This window comes from Aethalodelphis obliquidens, unplaced genomic scaffold (assembly GCF_003676395.1).
Source record: "Aethalodelphis obliquidens isolate GAN/ISIS:26980383/991018 unplaced genomic scaffold, ASM367639v1 scaffold3, whole genome shotgun sequence".
NCBI lineage: Eukaryota > Metazoa > Chordata > Mammalia > Artiodactyla > Delphinidae > Aethalodelphis > Aethalodelphis obliquidens.
The window spans coordinates 78,719,634-78,739,102 of record NW_020837947.1 but is presented as its reverse complement, the minus strand read 5'-3'; the positions used below and the strand labels follow the sequence as shown (position 1 = coordinate 78,739,102).

The following is a 19,469-nucleotide window of genomic DNA, read 5'->3' as shown; positions in this document are numbered from 1 at the left end:
GTAAATTGATACAGTCACTATGGAGAACAGTATGGAGGTTTCTTAAAAAACTAAAAATAGAACTACCATATGACCCAGCAATCCCACTACTGGGTATATACCCAGATAAAACCATAATTCAAAAAACACATGCACCCTAATGTTCATTGCAGCACTATTTACAGTAGCCAGGTCATGGAAACAACCTAAATGCCCATAGACAGATGAATGGATAAAGAAGTTGTGGTACATATATACAATGGAATATTACTCAGCCATAAAAAGGAATGAAATTGGGTCATCTGTAGAGACGTGGATGGATCTAGAGACTGTCATACAGAGTGAAGTAAGTCAGAAAGAGAAAAACAAATATTGTGTATTAATGTATATATGAGGAACCTAGAAAAATGGTACAGATGAACCGGTTTGGAGGGCAGAAATAGAGACACAGATGTAGAGAACAAACGTATGGACACCAAGAGGGGTAAGTGGCGGGGTGGGGGTGGTGGTGGGATAAACTGGGAGATTGGGATTGACGTGTATACACTAATATGGATAAAATGGATGACTAATGAGAACCTGCTGTATAAAAAATAAATAAAATAAAGTTCAAAAATTCAAAAAAAAAGAAGAAAAAGACAAATTGAATAGGCCTACATTTATTAAATAAATTAAATCAATAATTAATAGCTTGTGAAACAGAAAGCACCAGGTCCAGATGTGTTCACTGATGACTTCTAACACACAGTTAAGAAAGAAATTATACTAACTTTGTACAAAATCTTCCAGAAAATAGAAGAAGAGGGAAAACTTCCTAACTCATTCTGTGAGGCCAGCATGGCCCTAATACCAAAACAAGACAAAGACATTGCCAGAAAGGCACAGAGCTATTTCTCATGAACACAGATGCAAATGCCCTCAACAAAATATTAGCAAGTCTAATCCATCAAAACTTCTTTTTAAAGATCATTAATACAACCCACTTCAGAGTAAGGATTAGAGAAAGGAAACTAAATACATAAAACATTAATCTTTTTATGTGTTTCCTGGGTGCTGCAATAACATTGTAATCCGATTAAGTCCAGGGTTTATTGCATTAAGAGTTATAGTTAATTTCATGTTAACCCATTCAACCCAGGATGGAATGTGAGTAGTACTTTTTTTTTTTTTCAATACTGGGCACAGACCACAGTACCCAGCATTATAATAGATGTGTACTATGTTTGATTAACACATGATCAAACAGAGATCTCTTCAGAGAATTTGAAGATTCTAATCAAAGTAGGGGCACTCCCATCTGGATTGCATCCTTGGAATAATATGTCCAGCCACAGAGCCAGCCTGCAAAAATGGGAGTGCTTCGGGCATTTATTCAATTTATTTCATTAGCCCTTGAATTACAGCAAGCATTTGGGTCAAGTGTTGAGTATAGTTCCCTGTGCTATACAGTAGTTTGTTGTTATCTATTTTACAAATGGCAGTGTATATAGTTTAGTCCCAAACTCCTAATTTATTCCTCCCTCTGCTTCCCCTTTCGTAACTATAAGTTTCTTTTCTATGTCTGTGATCCTATTTTGTTTTGGAAATAAGTTCATTGGTATCTTTTTTTTTTTTTTAGATTCCACATATAAGCAATATCGTATGATATTTATCTTTGTCTGGCTTACTTCACTTAGTATGATAATCTCTAGGTCAAATCATGTTGCTGCAAATGGCATTATTTCATTCTTTTTTTATGTCTTAGTAGTATTCCATTGTGTATACATATCACATCTTCTTTAACCATTCATCTGTGGATGAACACCTAGGTTGCTTCCATGTCTTGGCTATTACAATAGTGCTGCTATGAATGTTGGGGTACATGTATCTTTTCCAGTTATGACAACCACCATTTTAAAACCTAACATATGCTTAACTATATCAAAGTGTTGCTCACACAGCAATGGTGAATGCTACTGTCAACCTTTTGTTTCAAATTTTTAACGACTGTATCGGGTCCGGCTGTTAAACGTGACTGCGCTTTCTGCGCCCCTGAGATGCGGGTCCCAGGAGCGGGTGTGTAGCCGGAAAGCACAGAGAGGCCCGAACAGCCCACAGCAGAGAAGGACAAGGCCCGCGCAAGGACTCACTCAAGCGCGCGGACAGGATGCAGGGAGTGCAGGATGGAGGCAGCCCATTGGACCAGCCCCTCTCACAGCGCCGCGTCCGCCAATGGGCAGCGGCCTGGGCGGGGCGTCGGCGCGCGGGGGCGCCTTGAGCAGCGGCTGCGTGGCCGCCCTCGTGGACCAGCCTTCGACGGCGTCTCGTGTGTGCAGGGCCTGCCGGAAGACGTCGGAGGTGCCGGATCCTGTTCGTGGAGCCATGTCTCGGCCGGAAGCCGGCGCCAACGCCTCCTCCTGGGTCGTTGCTTCTCGGCGGGGCGCGGCGCTGCTTCGGGCTCCGGAAAGGAGCCCGGAGAAGGAGCCGAGCCAAGGCGGTCGCGGAGGCCAGAAGGCCGGCGGAGGTGGCGGCTGGAGGGGCCACTCCGGCGTCCAGCAGCCCGTGGGCGCTGGTTTCCAGGAGCCGCCGCTCTCCTTCAGCCTGAAGAACAGCTGGGTGGGCGCGGTGATCGGTGAGAGCGGAGAGCCTGCGCGGGCGGGCCGGGGTGGGCGAGGCGGGGCGGGGCCTGTGGCATCCCCGCCCCGCCCGCCTCGCCTCCAATCAGCGGCCACTGGGGCGGCTCGGGTCCCCACCGGACCTTTCTGATACGCTTTGGTGCTAGAGTGATGGTGTTTAATGCATCTCTGTATAGTTTACAGAGACGATGTTTTGGGAGAGCGAGCACTTAGACTTAAGAAATCTTTGGGATGAAAGGTTAGAGCTTTGGCAGCTTACCCCAAAATGAACAACAAAGGAGTCAGTCCGTTTGAGCACCGGGGAGAGCCATTAACCCAAGATAAGAAGGCGTAGGGTATTAAAGGGCTGCTCGGAACATTAACCATACCTTGCACTTAGTTTCTGTTACTTGAATATGATTAATCTGCCGAAAAAAGTGTTCTTTTTCTTAGTATAGCGTGAGTCTTACAAATTCGTTTTTGAAAATCATTTTGGAAATGATTGGAAGTAAGGTTTGCCCCCCTTTTAAAATTGTGGTAAACAACATACATTTACAGGGTTGTTGACCCTAAGAACAACGTTGTGTGGTAGATCTGCAGAAGGTTTTCATATTGCACGACTGAATCTACCTCTCAACAACTCATTTCCCCATTCCCCCATCCCTGGCAGCCAACAGACACCTCATAGAAGTGGAATCTGCAGTTTTTTGTGATTGGCTTATCTCAGTGTAATGTCCTCAGGGTTTATATGTGTTGTCACAAATGGCAAAATTTCCTTTTAAGGCTGAAAACTTGCACTGTATGCATATGCCATATTTTTTTCATCCAGTCATCTGTTGACAGATATTTAGGTGATTTCCACCTCTTAGCTATTGTGAATAATGATGAATATGGGAATGCAGATATCTTTCTGAGATCCTAGTTTCAATTCTGTGTGTAAGTTCCCAGAAGTGGGATTGCTGGATCACATGGTAGTTCTATTTTTAGTTTTTAAAGGACGCTGCATACTGTTTCCATAGTGACTGCACCAATTTACATTCCCGCTCACAGTGCATAAGGGTTCCCTTTCTCCACATCCTCGCCAACTTGTTATCCCTTGTCTTTTTTTTTTAATAAATTTATTTATTTATTTGTTTTTATTTTTGGCTGTATTGGGTCTTCGTTGCTGTGCCCGGGCTTTCTCTAATTGTGGTGAGTGGGTACTACTCTTTGTTGCAGTGCGTGGGCTTCTCATTGTCGTGTGCGGGCTCTAGAGCACAGGCTCAGTAGTTGTGGTGCACGGGCTTAGTTGCCCTGCGGCATGTGGGATCTGCCCGGACCAGGGCTCGAACCCGTGTTCTCTGCATTGGCAGGCGGATTCTTAACCACTGCACCACTAGGGAAGCCCCATATCCCTTGTCTTTTTGATGAGAGCCATTCTAACAGGTGATATCTCATTGTGGTTTTGATTTGCATATCTCTGATGATTTCATCATCTTTTCATATACACCTGTTGGTCATAAATATGTCTTCGAAGAAAGGTCTATTCAAGACCTTTGGCCATTTTTTAATTGGACTTTTTTGGTTGAGTTGTGTGTAAGGGTTCCAGTTTCTTCACATCCTTGCCAACACTTTGGATCCAATTAGTCTCTCCTTGGTCTGGTGGTGAATCCTTAGTATCTACCTCTGGGAAAGGAACCTCCTACCACCCACCACAATTTGGAATAGAAAGCGCCTGCTTCCCTTTTTCCAAACTGAAAGTGATTACTGAACCCTAGGAGCCTTTGTTTAGATGATTTGGGAAGAGAAGGCTTTGAGCAAAGTCGGTAGTAGGTTCCCCATAATTGATTTCAATTTTTTTTTAATTCCTTTATTTTTAAAAACAGGGCGTGGTGGGTCAAAAATAAAAGAGATCCAGAGCTCAACATACACCAAAATACAGGTAAATTATTCGGGTTCTTAAATCCTTAAAGAGGATGAACTGTGGTTCATTCCTAACTCTAATTTCTCTTCAATTATTAACATACTGTTGTAACTTAGGTAAGTTGCCAAAGCGCTTCATACTTCTTTTTAAGAACTCACCTAAGCTGTAGTCCATTCATTATATCTTAGATGCTGATTGATAGCAGTCCTGTATTTCCTTTACACTTTTATTCTATTTGAGGTTGAGGGCCGGGGCGGGGGGGGGGGGGGGGGGGGGGGGGGGGGGGGGAAGGTGAAGGGACTTATCTCACCTATTTCCCCCCTTGTATCTAGATAATAAAAGGGTACCCTGAAGCGGAAGTAAGAATTTTTGGCACCAAGGCAATGCAGAGCAAAGCGAAAACAGTGATAGATAATCTTGTTCAAGAACAAGAAGACTACAAAACGGAACCCAAAGTTGGTAAGTAATTTTTGCCCACTAAAGCCCTGTAAAATTTTAAATGTTTTATTCAGTGTGATAAGCCATATTATAACTGCTTTTCCTGATAACAAAGCTTTGGCTTGCCATCATTAAATCTAGTCTGTTACAGAATTTTCTTCTATGAAATCCAGGATACTTTTCCTCAAACTAAGACACTTAATATCTGCTGTTAAGCCTAGCAGTTTTACTTTTGAGTAAAAACAAAATAACCTTTTAATACACTTCACTATTGATGGTACAGCAAGGGTTAGTCCTGGCCTCCTGTCTATGGTCCCTTCCCTGGAATGTGACTGATTTTGAAAACTGCCTAATTATTTGGATATTTTAAAAAATCTCAGATCTACTTGGACTAGAGAAAAAGCCATTATTGAACTATTTCCAGAAGCAACAAGGAGAAGAGTCTTGGGTTCAGATGGCAGCATTTCCTCTTAGTGTTTCTTGGGAAAGAACCTCTAAAAAGCCTCTAAGACACTGTTTCTTCTGTTTACCTGGGGTAACATCTGCCACACAGAATTATTGTAATGATAAGTGATGTGTTATTTATTATCAGACACTAGTCTCTCATGCTTTTTAGCTGCTCCAGTAATTTTTTTTTGCATTTCCGAAATCTGAAGTAAATAACTGGCAAACCATGACCAGAACTGTCATGGCACTGTTGTACTAAATTCCTAAATTTAATGTTTCAAGCATTATTATTGTTGGATTATTAAAACAGAAAATAATAAAATTGTTTTGGATTTTATACTGGTAGGATTTGTTTGGAAACTAATTTGGAATATTTTTAACAGATGTTGCTGTTGTCCAACCTTCGGATGGAAAAGATGCAAGGAAAGATGTTTCAGGAAATCAGAAATTGGTTGATTGGGATAAGTGCCGAGAAAATATTTTGAAATGGAGCAAAAAAAAGTGGGCAGGTTAGTGCTGGATCCCAACACTTATATGTGGTATTGTTGTTCCTAGTAATTGAGGTGTTAGCCTCTATAAAAAATGTGTTGCTCTTAGTAATGAAATCTATATACAAAATGACAGTAGAATTTGAAATGCTGCAATTAGTCTCTAGGACATGATATTTCTATGTCTGTGTTGCAGTTTACGTTACAAATGGAAAGTTAAAACTTACTTATACCTTGTCTTATTTGAGGTAACTCGCTGCACAAATTTAATAAAAATAGAAAATTGGGCCAAAAGGGAAATTGATGGTACAGCAAAGGGAAATTGATGGTACAGTGAGTAAACATGCCAACCAGGAGTTAACATTTTGCTATGACTGAGCAAAAATTGATCTTGGAGTGTCCTGGCCAAGAAGGGCAAAATAAAAAGGGAAAAACATTTAATAAGACCATACAGTTCTTGAAGAAATGGGTTTTTTTAATTTTCACTTGGAATTATATATGGAGTATAATGTTCTACATTATTCACTGAATTTCAGAGTAAATTCAGGCATTAATTTGATCAGAATGAGGCAGTGAGACAACATCATTTATTTAAAGTTAAACAGTGAACACTACCATGTGACAAATACTAACAAGGGTTCATTCCACTCTGGTGGTCAGCCTATCCCATGCCATCTCAACAACACGTGTTGGGAGATTTGGGTGGAGGTGGGGAACAGAAAAAGGATTTAAGTTTGGTGGAAGTATGATAAGCATTTAAAAAAGAAAACAGGGCTTCCCTGGTGGCGCAGTGTTTGAGAGTCCACCTGCCAATGCAGGGGACACGGGTTCGTGCCCCGGTCCGAGAGGATCCCACATGCCGCGGAGCGGCTGGGCCCGTGAGCCATGGCCGCTGAGCCTGCGCGTCCGGAGCCTGTGCTCCGCAACGGGAGAGGCCACAGCGGTGAGAGGCCCACGTACCTCAAAAAAAAAAAAAAAAAAAGAAAAGAAAAGAAAACAAAGTAGCTTCAAAGTAGAGGATAGAATAAGGATAAATATTTTATTCCTAAACAGTAATGGGATGGACCCTCAAAGAAAAGAAAGTTAGCTTACTATGAGAGAAGATTCGTCACTTGTGATGGCTGTGTGTCTTGTGAAGCATGGTTTCTTTTATTTCATATTTAATTATTAAAGATCTCTTTCTTGGGTGAAAAATGTAATTGAAAGACAAGGCAAAAATGGAGATCTCTTAGAGGCTGGCAGAAGCTTGGCTGGCAAAGTGTGGGACAGCTGTCTAGAACTATTATCTGTGCAAGGTGAACCTGATACATATTTTAGTTTGATTTCTGTTGCTTTGAATAAATGTCAATGAAATGTAAGTGCTCATTAATCACCCAAGTTAAAATTTTGGTTTTGTCCCAGGTTTACCTCCAATTAAGAAAAACTTTTACGTGGAGTCAGAAACAACAAGTTCAATGTCACAAGACCAAGCAGACAATTGGAGGTGAATAGTTTTACTACTTTTTATTGAGTATTTGTAGAGTTTTGCTGGTAAATTAACCCATTAGGAAAAGATCTGAAATGATTGCATTTAAAACTGTAGCTTCCTATTCAAAAGAAAACTTGGTTGCCCCCTATATCATATACATTAGAGCATTGCTGTCCAATAAAACTTTTGGTGAAGAGGGAAATGGGCTATATTTGTGTCTAGAGTAGTTACTATACATATGTGGCTATTAAACACTTAATGTAGCTAATATAATTGAGGAACTGAATTTGAAATTTTAAAAAGAGACACGTGGTTGGTGCCTGCTGTATTAGCCGTTTTTGAGAATTATTTCTACAAGTGTTGAAAATCATGAGAAATTGATCTGATATCTGAATATTAGAAAAATTTCTTACTCTTTGGTCCTTATTATCTGGAATTATAGGTCATAATGGCAACATTTTTTCTATTAACATCTGTTATAAAACTCAGGTAGTATGGTATAGCAGACAGAGCAGTTATTCTAGGACTGGGGTAGGGCCCTGAGCATGGACAAGTGACTAACGATCACCTGTCGAATGAGAATAATTCCCACTTCAAAGTATTGTTGAGGATTAATTAAGGAAATGTGTGTGAAACATTATAGGCCCTCAGGCATTTGCCAAATCTGACTTTGATTCATGAAGCATATAATTTTCAGGCTCTATTCTTAACCTTTCCATGAAATTTTCATTGGCCCATTCATGCATACAGTGTAATTTTTTTCCTTCTCTGGAACTATTCTGGTAAAAAAAAATGAGCTTGCTTCTGTTTCTTATTACGTTTTACTGTAACTTAACCAGCAGTCTAATTTTAATCAGTTGCAGTTGAATTTCTAGATATGACCTGAACTAATGTTGGAAAAAATTTCTTGTTTGGGGAGTAAAGTGACCAAAGCCACTAATCCTTGTTCTGTTTTTCCTTAAAGGAGGGAAAATTATAATATAATGTGTGATGACTTGAAAGGTGGTGAGAAACGTCCTCTTCCCAACCCTATTGGTAATTTTGAGGATGCATTTCACTGTTATCCTGAAGTTATGAGAAACCTTCAAAAGGCAGGTTTTCAAAGGCCCACACCAATTCAGGTATGCTTTCTTTAATTCTAACATTTCATCGACTTTCTCCCCTCAATTTCTGGTCGTTAGAAGTTATAATACCAGGGAGCAGCTGTCTCTTATAAGTGTCCCCCGCCCCAGCACCTCCACCACTGCCTAGCACTCAAAATGCTGAGAAGTTTGGGGCTGGGAGAGGAGGAAGGAATTCTTGACAGAGAGAAATGCACTTTTTATTTTAATATTTCTCGTTCTGTTTCAGTCACAGGCATGGCCAATCATTCTACAAGGAGTAGATCTTATAGGAGTAGCTCAGACTGGAACGGGGAAGACATTGACGTACTTAGTGCCTGGATTTATTCATATTGACTCACAACCTCTGTAAGAATGATTACATCTGGGTTCCCTTTAGGGGTTTAACAGATATGGATTCCAAAAATGCAATGAAAGTTTCTTCGATTGCCTTGGTCGAAAGGTAACGCCTAGTCTCGGGCGAATGCACTTTTGTTGTCCTGGTAAGCTATAAATGGACAGAACATTTTTAGGAAGCAATAGGTAGTATCCACCAGAAGTCTTAACAGTGAAACACTGGAAACAAATTGTTTAAATCACCGTGTCCAGTACAATTCTGTGAGAATATCTGACACAGGAAAGCTCTGGCCCTGTTTAATGAAAAGGCTGGTGTCTGGACCCTAGGATTTTTTTGTTAGGCTGTTTTTCTTTATTTCTCCACTTTTTATGTGTGGTGCTTGTTTGTGGCTTTGACACTCATTGCTGCCTTTTTTTTTTTTTTTTTTTGGCCGTACCTCGAGGCTTATGGGATCTTAGTTCCCTGACCAGGGATTGAACCCAGGCCCTCAGCAGATGAAAGCTCGGAGTCCTAATCAGTGGACCGCCAGGCAATTCCCTCATTGCAGGCACTGAATGAAGGTCCTGTGTATCTGAGATGGCTACTTTACTAACGCGTTTTCTCTCCAAAGAGCCAGGAATGGGCCGGGCATGTTAATCCTCACCCCGACTCGAGAACTAGCTCTGCAAGTGGAAGCCGAGTGCCGTAAATATTCATATAAAGGTCTTAAAAGGTGAGTCTTTTCTTTGACCATTCCTGCATCAGCCTTCTAACCATTTGTAGCTGTCGACATCCTCCCCATTATTTTCACACATCCTGAGAAGCTGATTGGCTCAGCGTGGGTCAGGCTTACTTACCCCTGATCCACATCGACTGTAACCTGGGTGGTGGGGTCAGATAACAAGGATGCGAATGTGGCTCTCACAGGACACGTCCCTGTGGATTGGTGGGTGTGGATGGTTCTCAGAAAGGGGCCAATACTGTACTACCCGAGACTTCTGATTGATGTGCTTTTTATTTTATACCCCAAATGCTTAGGTTGGTTGGGATTTTGAATTGTGATGGGATAGTCCCCACGTGAACATGAACCTCCGTATTTTTTTTTTAAGTGTTTGTATATATGGTGGTGGCGATAGAGATGGACAAATAAAAGACTTAGCGAAAGGTGTCGATATCATTATTGCCACTCCCGGAAGACTCCACGATCTACAAATGAATAACTTTGTGCACCTGAAGAGCGTAACTTACCTGGTAATCGTGGAGCAGGGGTTCAGGGTCCTGGGAGGAAGAAGTGAACTCTTTATCAAACCCTTTAGAATGGCTCTCCATTTCATAATGGTTTTAAATCCTAGGAATGTTTCTCATTCCCTCTAGTTTGTTAAAATACAGATTTTAAGATCATTCCATGTTAGTATTATATAAATATTAGAAAATGTAGGTAAGTACAAAAGAATTCCACATGAATATTTTAGACACTTAAATTTTTTTTTTCATTAAATAGATTAAGAAACTGTTAGTTGGCAAACTTAACTCGGTCTGTGTTGCAACTACAGATAGCTTAGGTAATGGAGGAAGTGAAAAAATTACCTTAGTATTCATAAAGGCAGAGCATATATATTAGCTACCTTCCATACCTAATCTAGCCATCTTTTTTTTTTTTTGGCCGTACTGCACGGCTCGCGGGATCTTAGTTCCCTGACCAGGGATGGAACCTGGGCCCTCAGCAGTGAAAGCGCGGAGTCCTAACCACTGGACCACCAGGGAATTCCCCTAATCTAATCATTTTTAATGCAGGTATTAGATGAAGCTGACAAGATGCTGGATATGGGATTTGAACCCCAGATAATGAAGATTTTATTAGATGTACGCCCAGACAGGCAGACAGTTATGACAAGGTAGGTATATGTTTAATTTGCTAGTCTGCAAAGTAGAAATCAGTGGAACCAAATCCATTTGATTTTAGAGCCTTTCTTAAAAGTATTTTGAGATCCTTTGGTGAAAGATATGTCATCACTTAGTATAGCAACTCAGTGTAACAGTTTAGCAATGACTATTGGGTTTCCTGAATTAAAAATAAGATTTCTAGGGACTTCCCTGGTGGTATAGCAGTTAAGACTCCACATTCCCAATGCAGGGGGCCCGGGTTCGATCCCTAGTCAGAGAACTAGATTCCACATGCCGCAACGAAGATCCCACGTGCTGCAACTAAGACCTGACACAGCCTAAGTAAATAAATAAATGTTTGAAAAAGAATAAGATTTCTATAAAAAAATGCAGGGGAGACTGTTTCACGGGGGGTGGGGTCTCAGATTGGAAAAAGTAATCACCTGTCCAGAATACTTTTTGGCAAAGATAAAGCTGAGGCAGCGGAAGAGTATGTGATTGGGGAAGTAGACTAGATTTATTCATTTTGTTTTCTTACTAAACTTCCCATCTTTGTAATTAGTGTGAAAGTACAGAAGGTGGCTACTTTCATAATATATGGTTGAAGAAACAACTGAATTTACATATCCAATCATCGGTACAGTTAAAATGTTTTTATTTGGCATGAACATTTGGTTTTGCCTGCTAACAATGCATGAAAAATACTGGGGTTTTTTGCCTTATTTATAAAGGCCGAGAGAAAACTAACACCTGAATTCATTGTACCTTTTCATAGATTAGAAAGGTATAGCTCTTCTTCACCTTTTGCTTACAAACCTATTAAACTTATTTAAAGGTTTAATCTAGTAGCTTCGTTGAGCAATTCATTGTGAAGCAAATGTTTTCTGTGAAATTGGCCTCATTAAAAAGTACTAAGTTTGTCTTTCATGAGTAATTTTGTTCATAGCATTCTTAGGGAAATTTAGTAATGTTTGCTTTATAATAAATGTTTAATGTTTGTGTATTACGTTTTATCTCCAGTGCAACGTGGCCATGTGCTGTCCGTAGACTCGCACAATCTTATTTGAAAGAGCCCATGATTGTGTATGTTGGTACTTTGGATCTAGTTGTAAGCTTGTTTTTAATTACTATTTATATCTTATTAATTATGGAAATGTTTTGCCATTGAAAGCTCTCTGGCCTTTCACTTCATAATTGAGATTGGCCTTTCAACTAATCATTAATGAAAATAGACGTTTTACTTAAATCACTGGTAATTAATAATGGGTCATTGCCCTAGGCTCATTTCATGAGATTTCACAAAAGACAGGATAAATGCTTCAGAATCTATTTCATCTCTGGGTCAATAAAATGGTACCAGCGATACTTTGAAATTTTGTGTTGTCAAAATACTTATTGAACAGAAACTCTTTGTGTCATCAGCTGAACATCTTTATTGCAAAGGCTATATCCAAATTCATGGTGATAGTTTTGTAAGCTTGGCCTCAAACTGTGGTTATTCCTTTTTCAACAATAGTAACCAGCTGCTTTCAACGCACTACCACGTATTCAAGAGTTCCCAGCTTAGCATAGGTGACTCACTGGTAAAAAGTGAAAGACTGAGCCATAAATCCTTGGGTAGGAATGGGTGATTTTGCAAGGACCTGCCATTTTTCCGGCTAGCAGTTTATTAGAACATTTAACCAATGATAGAAATAAGATGGATTTCGAGCCAATATATGGGGTTTGCCCATTAATATTGATGAACTATGATCTCTGAGTCCTTTAGGCTGTAAGTACCGTGAAACAAAATATAATTGTCACCACAGAAGACGAGAAACAATCGCATATCCAAACTTTCATCGAGAGCCTGTCTCCCAAAGACAAAGTCATAATATTTGTCAGCCGGAAAGCTGTGTGAGTATGTTTTTTTTACATTCAAATCATCAGTCATGGTTTGTTTTGGCATTGTTTCTATGTGTATACGCATTTCATATGGGGTGTGTGTATGTCTTACAATATGCACATTACTTCAGACTCTTGCCAGTGGAAGTAACAGTAATGAATTGATGGTGGTATGAGAATAAGCACTTAGACCCCTGACTTTATCTTTTGCTTCAGGGCTGATCATTTAGCAAGTGACCTGAGTATCCGGCATATATCAGTAGAGTCTCTGCATGGCAACAGAGAACAGAGTGATCGAGAGAGAGCACTAAAAAACTTTAGAACAGGTACATTTATACAATTAGTATTGCAGTTTAAAACTGTCTAGTGCCTGGGGCTTCCCTGGTGGCACAGTGGTTGAGAGCCCGCCTGCCGATGCAGGGGACACGGGTTCGTGCCCCGGTCCGGGAAGATCCCACATGCCGCGGAGCGGCTGGGCCCGTGAGCCATGGCCGCTGAGCCTGCGCGTCCGGAGCCTGTGCTCCGCAACGGGAGAGGCCACAGCAGTGAGAGGCCCGCGTACCACAAAACAAAAAAAAAAGTGTCCAGTGCCTGGACTTACTTGAGTGTTGGCACCTTTTCATGGAACCCATGTCTAAGATCTGCCCTCAGCTTGCAGATCCCAGAACTATACTTGTTCTAAATATTCATCAGATTCTCAGAACTATCTCAAGCTAATGTTTAAAACCTGGATATCAAGGCAGTAATTTGCAGTGAGGGTGTTATCTTAATTTACTTGCGAGGCATATATCTCTGCCATGGTTCATGGACCCTTTGAATTTTGGAATCTATTGTGTTGTAACTTGCCAGCAGTTAAAAAAGGCTAAGTAACCCTTTCCCGTCTTCACTGTCCTTAAAAGAGTTTTAATATTAAAAGCAAGGATAGTTCACCTGATCAGATTAGGGGACAGATATGTCTTGGGTTCATTTGTACCAGCATGTGTCTGTATTCTTTTGGCTTTACTCTTTAGGGGAAGTGCGAATACTGATTGCTACCGATTTAGCATCTCGTGGTCTCGATGTCCATGATGTCACACACGTCTATAATTACGATTTTCCCCGGAACATCGAAGAATATGTGCACAGAGTAGGGCGCACCGGGAGAGCAGGGTAAGTCGGTCCATCCAGCCTGGCTCCCCATTCTCTTCACAAAAAGGACCTTTTTCCCCTCTGAGAGCACTATCATAAAATCCCCATAACATGCTGTTTAAACAACTGCAGATTAGGTTCCAAATTGCTGTTTGAATGGCTAAATCTTTTTTTTTTAATCGAAGTATAGTTGATTTACAGTGTTGTGTTAATTACTGCTGTACAGCAAAGTGATTCAGTTATACATATATATATATACATATATGTATACATTCTATTTTTTTAATATTCTTTCCCATTATGGTTTATCAAAGGATGTTGAATATAGTTCCCTGTGCTATACAGGAGGACCTTGTTGTCTTTCCATTCTATATATAAAAGTTTACATCTGCTCACCCCAACTTCCTACTCCATCCCTCCCCCAACCCCTTCCCCGTTGGCAACCACAGGCCTGTTCTCTATGTCCGTGATTCTGTTTCTGTTCCATAGATAGGTTCATTTGTGTCATATTTTATTTATTTTTTATTTTTTAGATTTTTTTTTTTTGATGTGGACCATTTTTAAAGTCTTTATTGAATTTGTTACAGTATTGCTTCTGTTTTGGTTTTTTGGCCATGAGGCATGTGGGATCTTAGCTCCCCAACCAGGGATGGAACCCTCACCCCCTGTATTGGAAGGCAAAGTCTTAACCACTGGACCGCCAGGGAAGTCCCTTGTGTCATAGTTTAGATTCCACATATAAATGATATCATATGATATTTGTCTTTCTCTGTCTGGCTTACTTCACTTAGTATGATAATCTCTGGTGGCATCCATGTTGCTACAAACAGCATTATTTTGTTCTTTTTTATGGCTGAGTAGTATTCCACTGTGTATATGTACCACATCTTCCTTATATGAATGGCTAAATCTTTTAATTAATTAATTAATTAATTTTTTGGCTGCGTTGGGTCTTCGTTGCTGCGTGCAGGCTTTCTCTAGTTGTGGCGAGCAGGGGCTACTCTTCGTTGTGGTGCGCGGGCTTCTCATTGCGGGGGCTTCTCTTGTTGCGGAGCACAGGCTCTAGGCGCGCGGGCTCAGTAGCTGTGGCATGCGGTCTCACTAGCTGTGGCTCACAGGCTCCAGAGCACAGGCTTAGTAGTTGTGGCGCATGGGCTTCGTTGCTCCGCGGCATGTGGGATCTTCCCGGACCAGGGCTCGAACCTGTGTCCCCTGCATTGGCAGGCGGATTCTTAACCACTGCGCCACCAGAGAAGTCCCTGAATGGCTAAATCGTAACGTATCATACGTAGTTGGGCTTGTGAAAGAGTTGAGGTTTTGCTGCTGCTGTTTTTGTTCTGTTTTGCTAGCTGAATCATGAATATAGATTACAAATCAAATTAAACTGACTTTTTTCCCCCTTGAAGGAGGACCGGGGTATGTGTTACCCTCATCACTAGAAATGATTGGAAGATTGCTGGTGAATTAATTAATATTCTGGAAAGAGCAAACCAGGTGAGAAGATGCAGCTCTGTTTTCTAAGGTTCAAATTTCATTTATGCCAAGTACTGGGGCTTTACTGCCTGTCAGGAAATACAGATATTAAACAAGCAATTAAGCGTGTTATGAGGGCTGTAGCATGGCAAAGATGAGCACTATAATATATAAGTGGGGAACCTGATCTAATGGTGAGCGTCACTGAACCCTGCTGAGGAAGAGCCCAGTGGGGTGGAGGTTGCAGAGAACAGAGGAAGCAGAGGACACACTCAGGCCTCGAGGTGAGAAAGTGACACCAGGCAAAGGCACCAGGAAGCAACTGAAAGGCCACGCTAGCAGGAGGGCCACGTACTTACTGACGGGGTTTTTTAAGACTAGGCTGGTTTTTATACCTTGAAGATTTCGGTGTTGCATATGCAGAGGGACACATTCCATTCTGTTTGGATGATGTCACGTAATCAGTTGTGGAGATTCTCTGAAGATTGTAGAAAAGCTGTTATATAATGAGAATCACCTCAATTCTAATAACACGTTTAATGGCTTCAGAGTGTCCCAGAGGATCTTGTGGTGATGGCTGAGAGATATAAAGCAAATAAACTGAAAAAAGAAATGGAAAATAAATGGGAAAGACCCCAAGGAAAACCCAAGATGTTTTATTATTAACGTCTATATTGAAAAGTGGTACCAGCCTACTTAAAAGAGGTAAAATTTGAATAACACATGAACTTTCAAACACCTGGTTTCCTTAACTAGGCTTTGTTAGTGTGTTTATTACAATCAGCATTATCTCTAAGAGTCACTAACACAATAAATGAGATCTTATTCTTTATCTGTTACCTAAATTCTAGTTAATATATCTTAGAACTGATTCACTTTGTTATAAAGCAGAAACGAACACACCATTGTAAAGCAATTATACTCCAATAAAGATGTTTAAAATATATATATATATATATATCTTAGAAGTATTAATTCAGAGATGAGAAAAAAACTTTTAAGTTGTACAGTCGTAAGAGTATAATGGAATACAATAGAATTGGTGTAGGTGTAAATTGGTATAACCTCTTCTGAGCAATCAGGTAGTAATGTATCAATTGTAAATACATATACCTTTTTTTTTTTTTTTTTTTTTTTCCGGTACACGGGCCTCTCACTGTTGTGGGCTCTCCCGTTGCGGAGCACAGGCTCCGGACGCTCAGGCTCAGCGGCCATGGCTCACGGGCCCAGCCGCTCCGCGGCATGTGGGATCTTCCCGGACCGGGGCACGAACCCATGTCCCCTGCATCGGCAGGCAGACTCTCAACCACTGCGCCACCAGGGAAGCCCACGTATACCTTTTGATCCAGCAATTCCTCTGGACATAAATGTCCAGTAGGGAGCATATGAATAAACTATGGAGAAAATCATATCTATAAGGGCCTAATGCCTATGACATAGGAAACTCCTAACACTGAACAAAAACAACCTGATTAGAAAATGGGCAAAGGACTTGAATAGACATTTCTCCAAAGACATATAAGTGTCCAACAAGTTAAAGATGCTCAGCTTCACTAATCACTAGGGGATTCAAAGACCACCTCACCCCCGTTAGAACGGCACAGTACATCAATTGATGGTTTTTCCTGCTTATTTTTCAGAATTCAAGATTTTTTTTGAGATATATTTATTTAAGATACTGTGGAAGTATTGGAAGCACGCTGGCAGTATGAAGAGATGACTGAGTCTTTAATAGTGTTTAAAATGTAGAATTCAGTATTTTATATTAATAAGATCAAAAGTATTTAAACTTGAGTTGAACATTTTTTATTGGTATTAAGGAATGTAGCATTAAAATTTCACATTTTGCTATCTTTATTTTAAAAAAAGAAATAAACGTAAATTTTGTCTCCTATAATGTTGCTGTATTAAGGTCAATCTTTAAAGGGTTTCAAGCTTGTTCAGATGTTGTCATAGCAGTGAAAATGCTGTTAACACAATAAATTATTTTCTGTGATAAAAAGACAAGCTGATCCGTCTTTCCCAATAGCCCTTTAATTTTGTGTTTACCACATAGTGTTTTATTTGCTGGTACTTTTCTTACTACTTTATCTACTTTGAAATGAAACAGTAAAAAGATTTCATGGGGCCAAACTATGCAACAGCTGTTTGTTAAATTTTAGCCTAGTGCTCGAGGATCAAGTAAATCCTGGGTAAATTCATTTCCCCGAAAGCTTTGACTAATCATGGCCCCTACTTTCCCTTATAGTTCTGTGTAGTTTTCTGTTCCCTGCATGATAATTACTTATACCATGTTATCATCTGTCGGAAGTTGAATAGTAGTGAGGAAATACGTTCATCATACAAGAACCACAAACACCCACCAAAAGGTGTATGTAATGAGAATAAATTTTTGTAATAAGTTTCATTATGTGAAAATGCATTAAAATTAGTGAAATACTAACATTAATTTGGGCTACTGACAGGTTTTCAGCGAAGCTGGGCTAGGCTAACAGCTAGGAGCCCATCTTTCCCTAAAAGTGCAGAATGAAACGTAAAAAGAATACACAGTGGGGACAAAAGACAGTCTCTTCAGTAAGTAGTGCTGGGAAAACTGGACATCTGGTTATAAAAGACCACGATCAGAACACGCTGGGGAGTGTGGGGAGGGCAGCCCCGGGGCTGAGGGGCTCGGGATGCAGCCAGGGGCTGCCGGGTCCCGTGGGCTGGTTGCTGCCGGTTCAAGGCCCGCCCCGCTGCTGCCCCGGCCCATGGGCATCACATCTTTCAGCAAGAGGGTCCAGAAGAGCATCTCGCAGAAGAAGGTCCAGCTGCACGTGGACAGGAGCCTCAGGTGAACGCTGTCCGACGTTACGGAGGACACTACAAACTGCAGAGCAGGCCAGGCTTCAGTAAGCCCCAGTGAGCAGAAACCATCAGCCAAGGCTTCAGGCACAGACCTGCGAGTGAAAACGAGACCCTCCTTACTTTTCTACCCGGTGAAGAGCGACCACAGCGCACAAACCGGACCAGAAATGAGGGGCGGCAAGCGGCTCCAGTGAGGCTGGAGCACGTCTTCAATGGGTAAGTGCAGTGCTTAATGCACAGTGATGTCGGCTGCACTTAAGCCCGTGAAGGCTGTTCAGTTTTACTGTAAATAAAAAGCTTGATGAATACGGTAAATCTTTGAGGTCAGGAGGATTACATCCTCCTGATGCAGCATGTTTACATGCAGACTTTTAAGCCAACTGCTGGACTAAAAAAAAAAAAAAAGGAAAGAAAAAGCATGATCAGAAAAAGAATGAAAGGAAAACAATGTATGGCCTCATCAGCGAAGCATGAAGTCAGTTCTCCTGCAAATGTGGGTGACAGCAATCTTGGCAGTCACTGTGATCCCACGCTGCCTCACGCGAGGGGTAGCCCTGCACCAGCAGCCTGCGGCTGGAGGCGGACCTGCGTGAGCAGACCCGTCTGCTGGGGACACAGACCCCCGCTTTGCTGCCAGCTTTGTCGCTTGTCAGCAAGTCCTTTTGACGCGGGTCCCTCGCCGGCCCTGTGCCTGGCACACAGTAGGCACTCAGGCGGCATCTGCTGGCTGATCGAGCTGTCACTACAGTGCCAGACTTGTCACATCTGGTCCCCAGCTCCAGGCGCCGAGACCCCTGCCGTTTCTGTTGCTCAGCACACGTAGTAGAGGAAACCCGGATGCACCAACAGGAGGTTTCAGGTCAGGCGAGGTTTGAGGCAGTCCAATGCGCCCAGCCGTATTGTGGAGGGTCCAGAACCACACATGCAGAGCCCCTCCCGGGAGCCGCGGCCCCTGGTCCTCCCATCCACGCTTCATTCTGCGGGCAGAGTTACGTGTTACGACGTCAGCCGTTCTCCTGGGCCAGAAATGCTTTGACAGATGGATGTACGTAGTGGTTTGGGGCTCATGTTTTCAGAAGTACTAATCCTTAATTGAGAGCCACAAGAAAGCCGCCAAGGACCGTGTGGTTCCTGCCCCCGAGTCCAGCCCTGGGGTGGAAGTTCTGACCAGCCTTGACCTTCTGCACTGGGGGGTCGGCAACGAAGCACGGCTTTGAGCAACACAGGCCAGTACCATCTGATGCTCGTTCTTGTGAGCACCTTGCCTGTCTTTCAGGGGGAACGATTGCTAACACAACTTTTTTAACTATTAACAATTACCTGATTTTTTCTTTATGTTCAAAAACTCAGATCCGTATATCTAATTCTATCAGAACCAAAGTATCCTTTGAAAATAAAGCTTTATATCCAAAAGCAAGCTTTTGCAACATTTTCTAGTCAGTGTGTTGGGGGAGCAGAGAGTGTGAACAGGGAGTAGGAAGGAAAGAGAAGAAAGGACT

At 41.6% G+C, this 19,469-nt stretch overlaps 1 protein-coding gene across 5 annotated transcripts; it reads left to right on the top strand.

Annotated features, from left to right (window-relative positions):
* The first annotated feature begins 2,127 nt into the window (after window positions 1-2,127).
* DDX43 (DEAD-box helicase 43) lies at window positions 2,128-19,385 on the top strand. Of its 5 annotated transcripts, XM_027092468.1 has the most exons (17): window positions 2,134-2,590; window positions 4,439-4,494; window positions 4,809-4,935; window positions 5,745-5,870; window positions 7,251-7,332; window positions 8,282-8,438; window positions 8,668-8,786; window positions 9,386-9,487; window positions 9,864-10,005; window positions 10,549-10,649; window positions 11,659-11,746; window positions 12,407-12,534; window positions 12,739-12,848; window positions 13,533-13,671; window positions 15,057-15,144; window positions 15,673-15,828; window positions 16,764-18,237. In XM_027092468.1, exons 1-16 carry the CDS (start codon window positions 2,191-2,193, stop codon window positions 15,787-15,789), a joined length of 2,082 nt encoding a protein of 693 aa, XP_026948269.1. In that variant the 5' UTR covers window positions 2,134-2,190; the 3' UTR covers window positions 15,790-15,828; window positions 16,764-18,237. The 5 variants fall into 5 exon arrangements, with proteins under 5 accessions (XP_026948306.1, XP_026948296.1, XP_026948277.1 ...); XM_027092476.1 differs by lacking the exon at window positions 15,673-15,828 and having other exon boundaries at window positions 2,131-2,590; window positions 16,764-19,379; XM_027092505.1 differs by lacking the exons at window positions 13,533-13,671; window positions 15,673-15,828 and having other exon boundaries at window positions 2,128-2,590; window positions 16,764-16,852.
* Window positions 19,386-19,469: the final 84 nt, after the last annotated feature.

Excerpts from the sequence above, each read along its gene's own strand:
- DDX43 (XM_027092468.1), top strand. The coding sequence starts at position 2,191 with ATGGGCAGCGGCCTGGGCGGGGCGTCGGCGCGCGGGGGCGCCTTGAGC. Across the intron at positions 5,871-7,250 it reads GAGCAAAAAAAAGTGGGCAG|GTTTACCTCCAATTAAGAAA; the intron begins GTTAGTGCTGGA and ends GTTTTGTCCCAG. Across the intron at positions 7,333-8,281 it reads GACCAAGCAGACAATTGGAG|GAGGGAAAATTATAATATAA; the intron begins GTGAATAGTTTT and ends TTTTCCTTAAAG.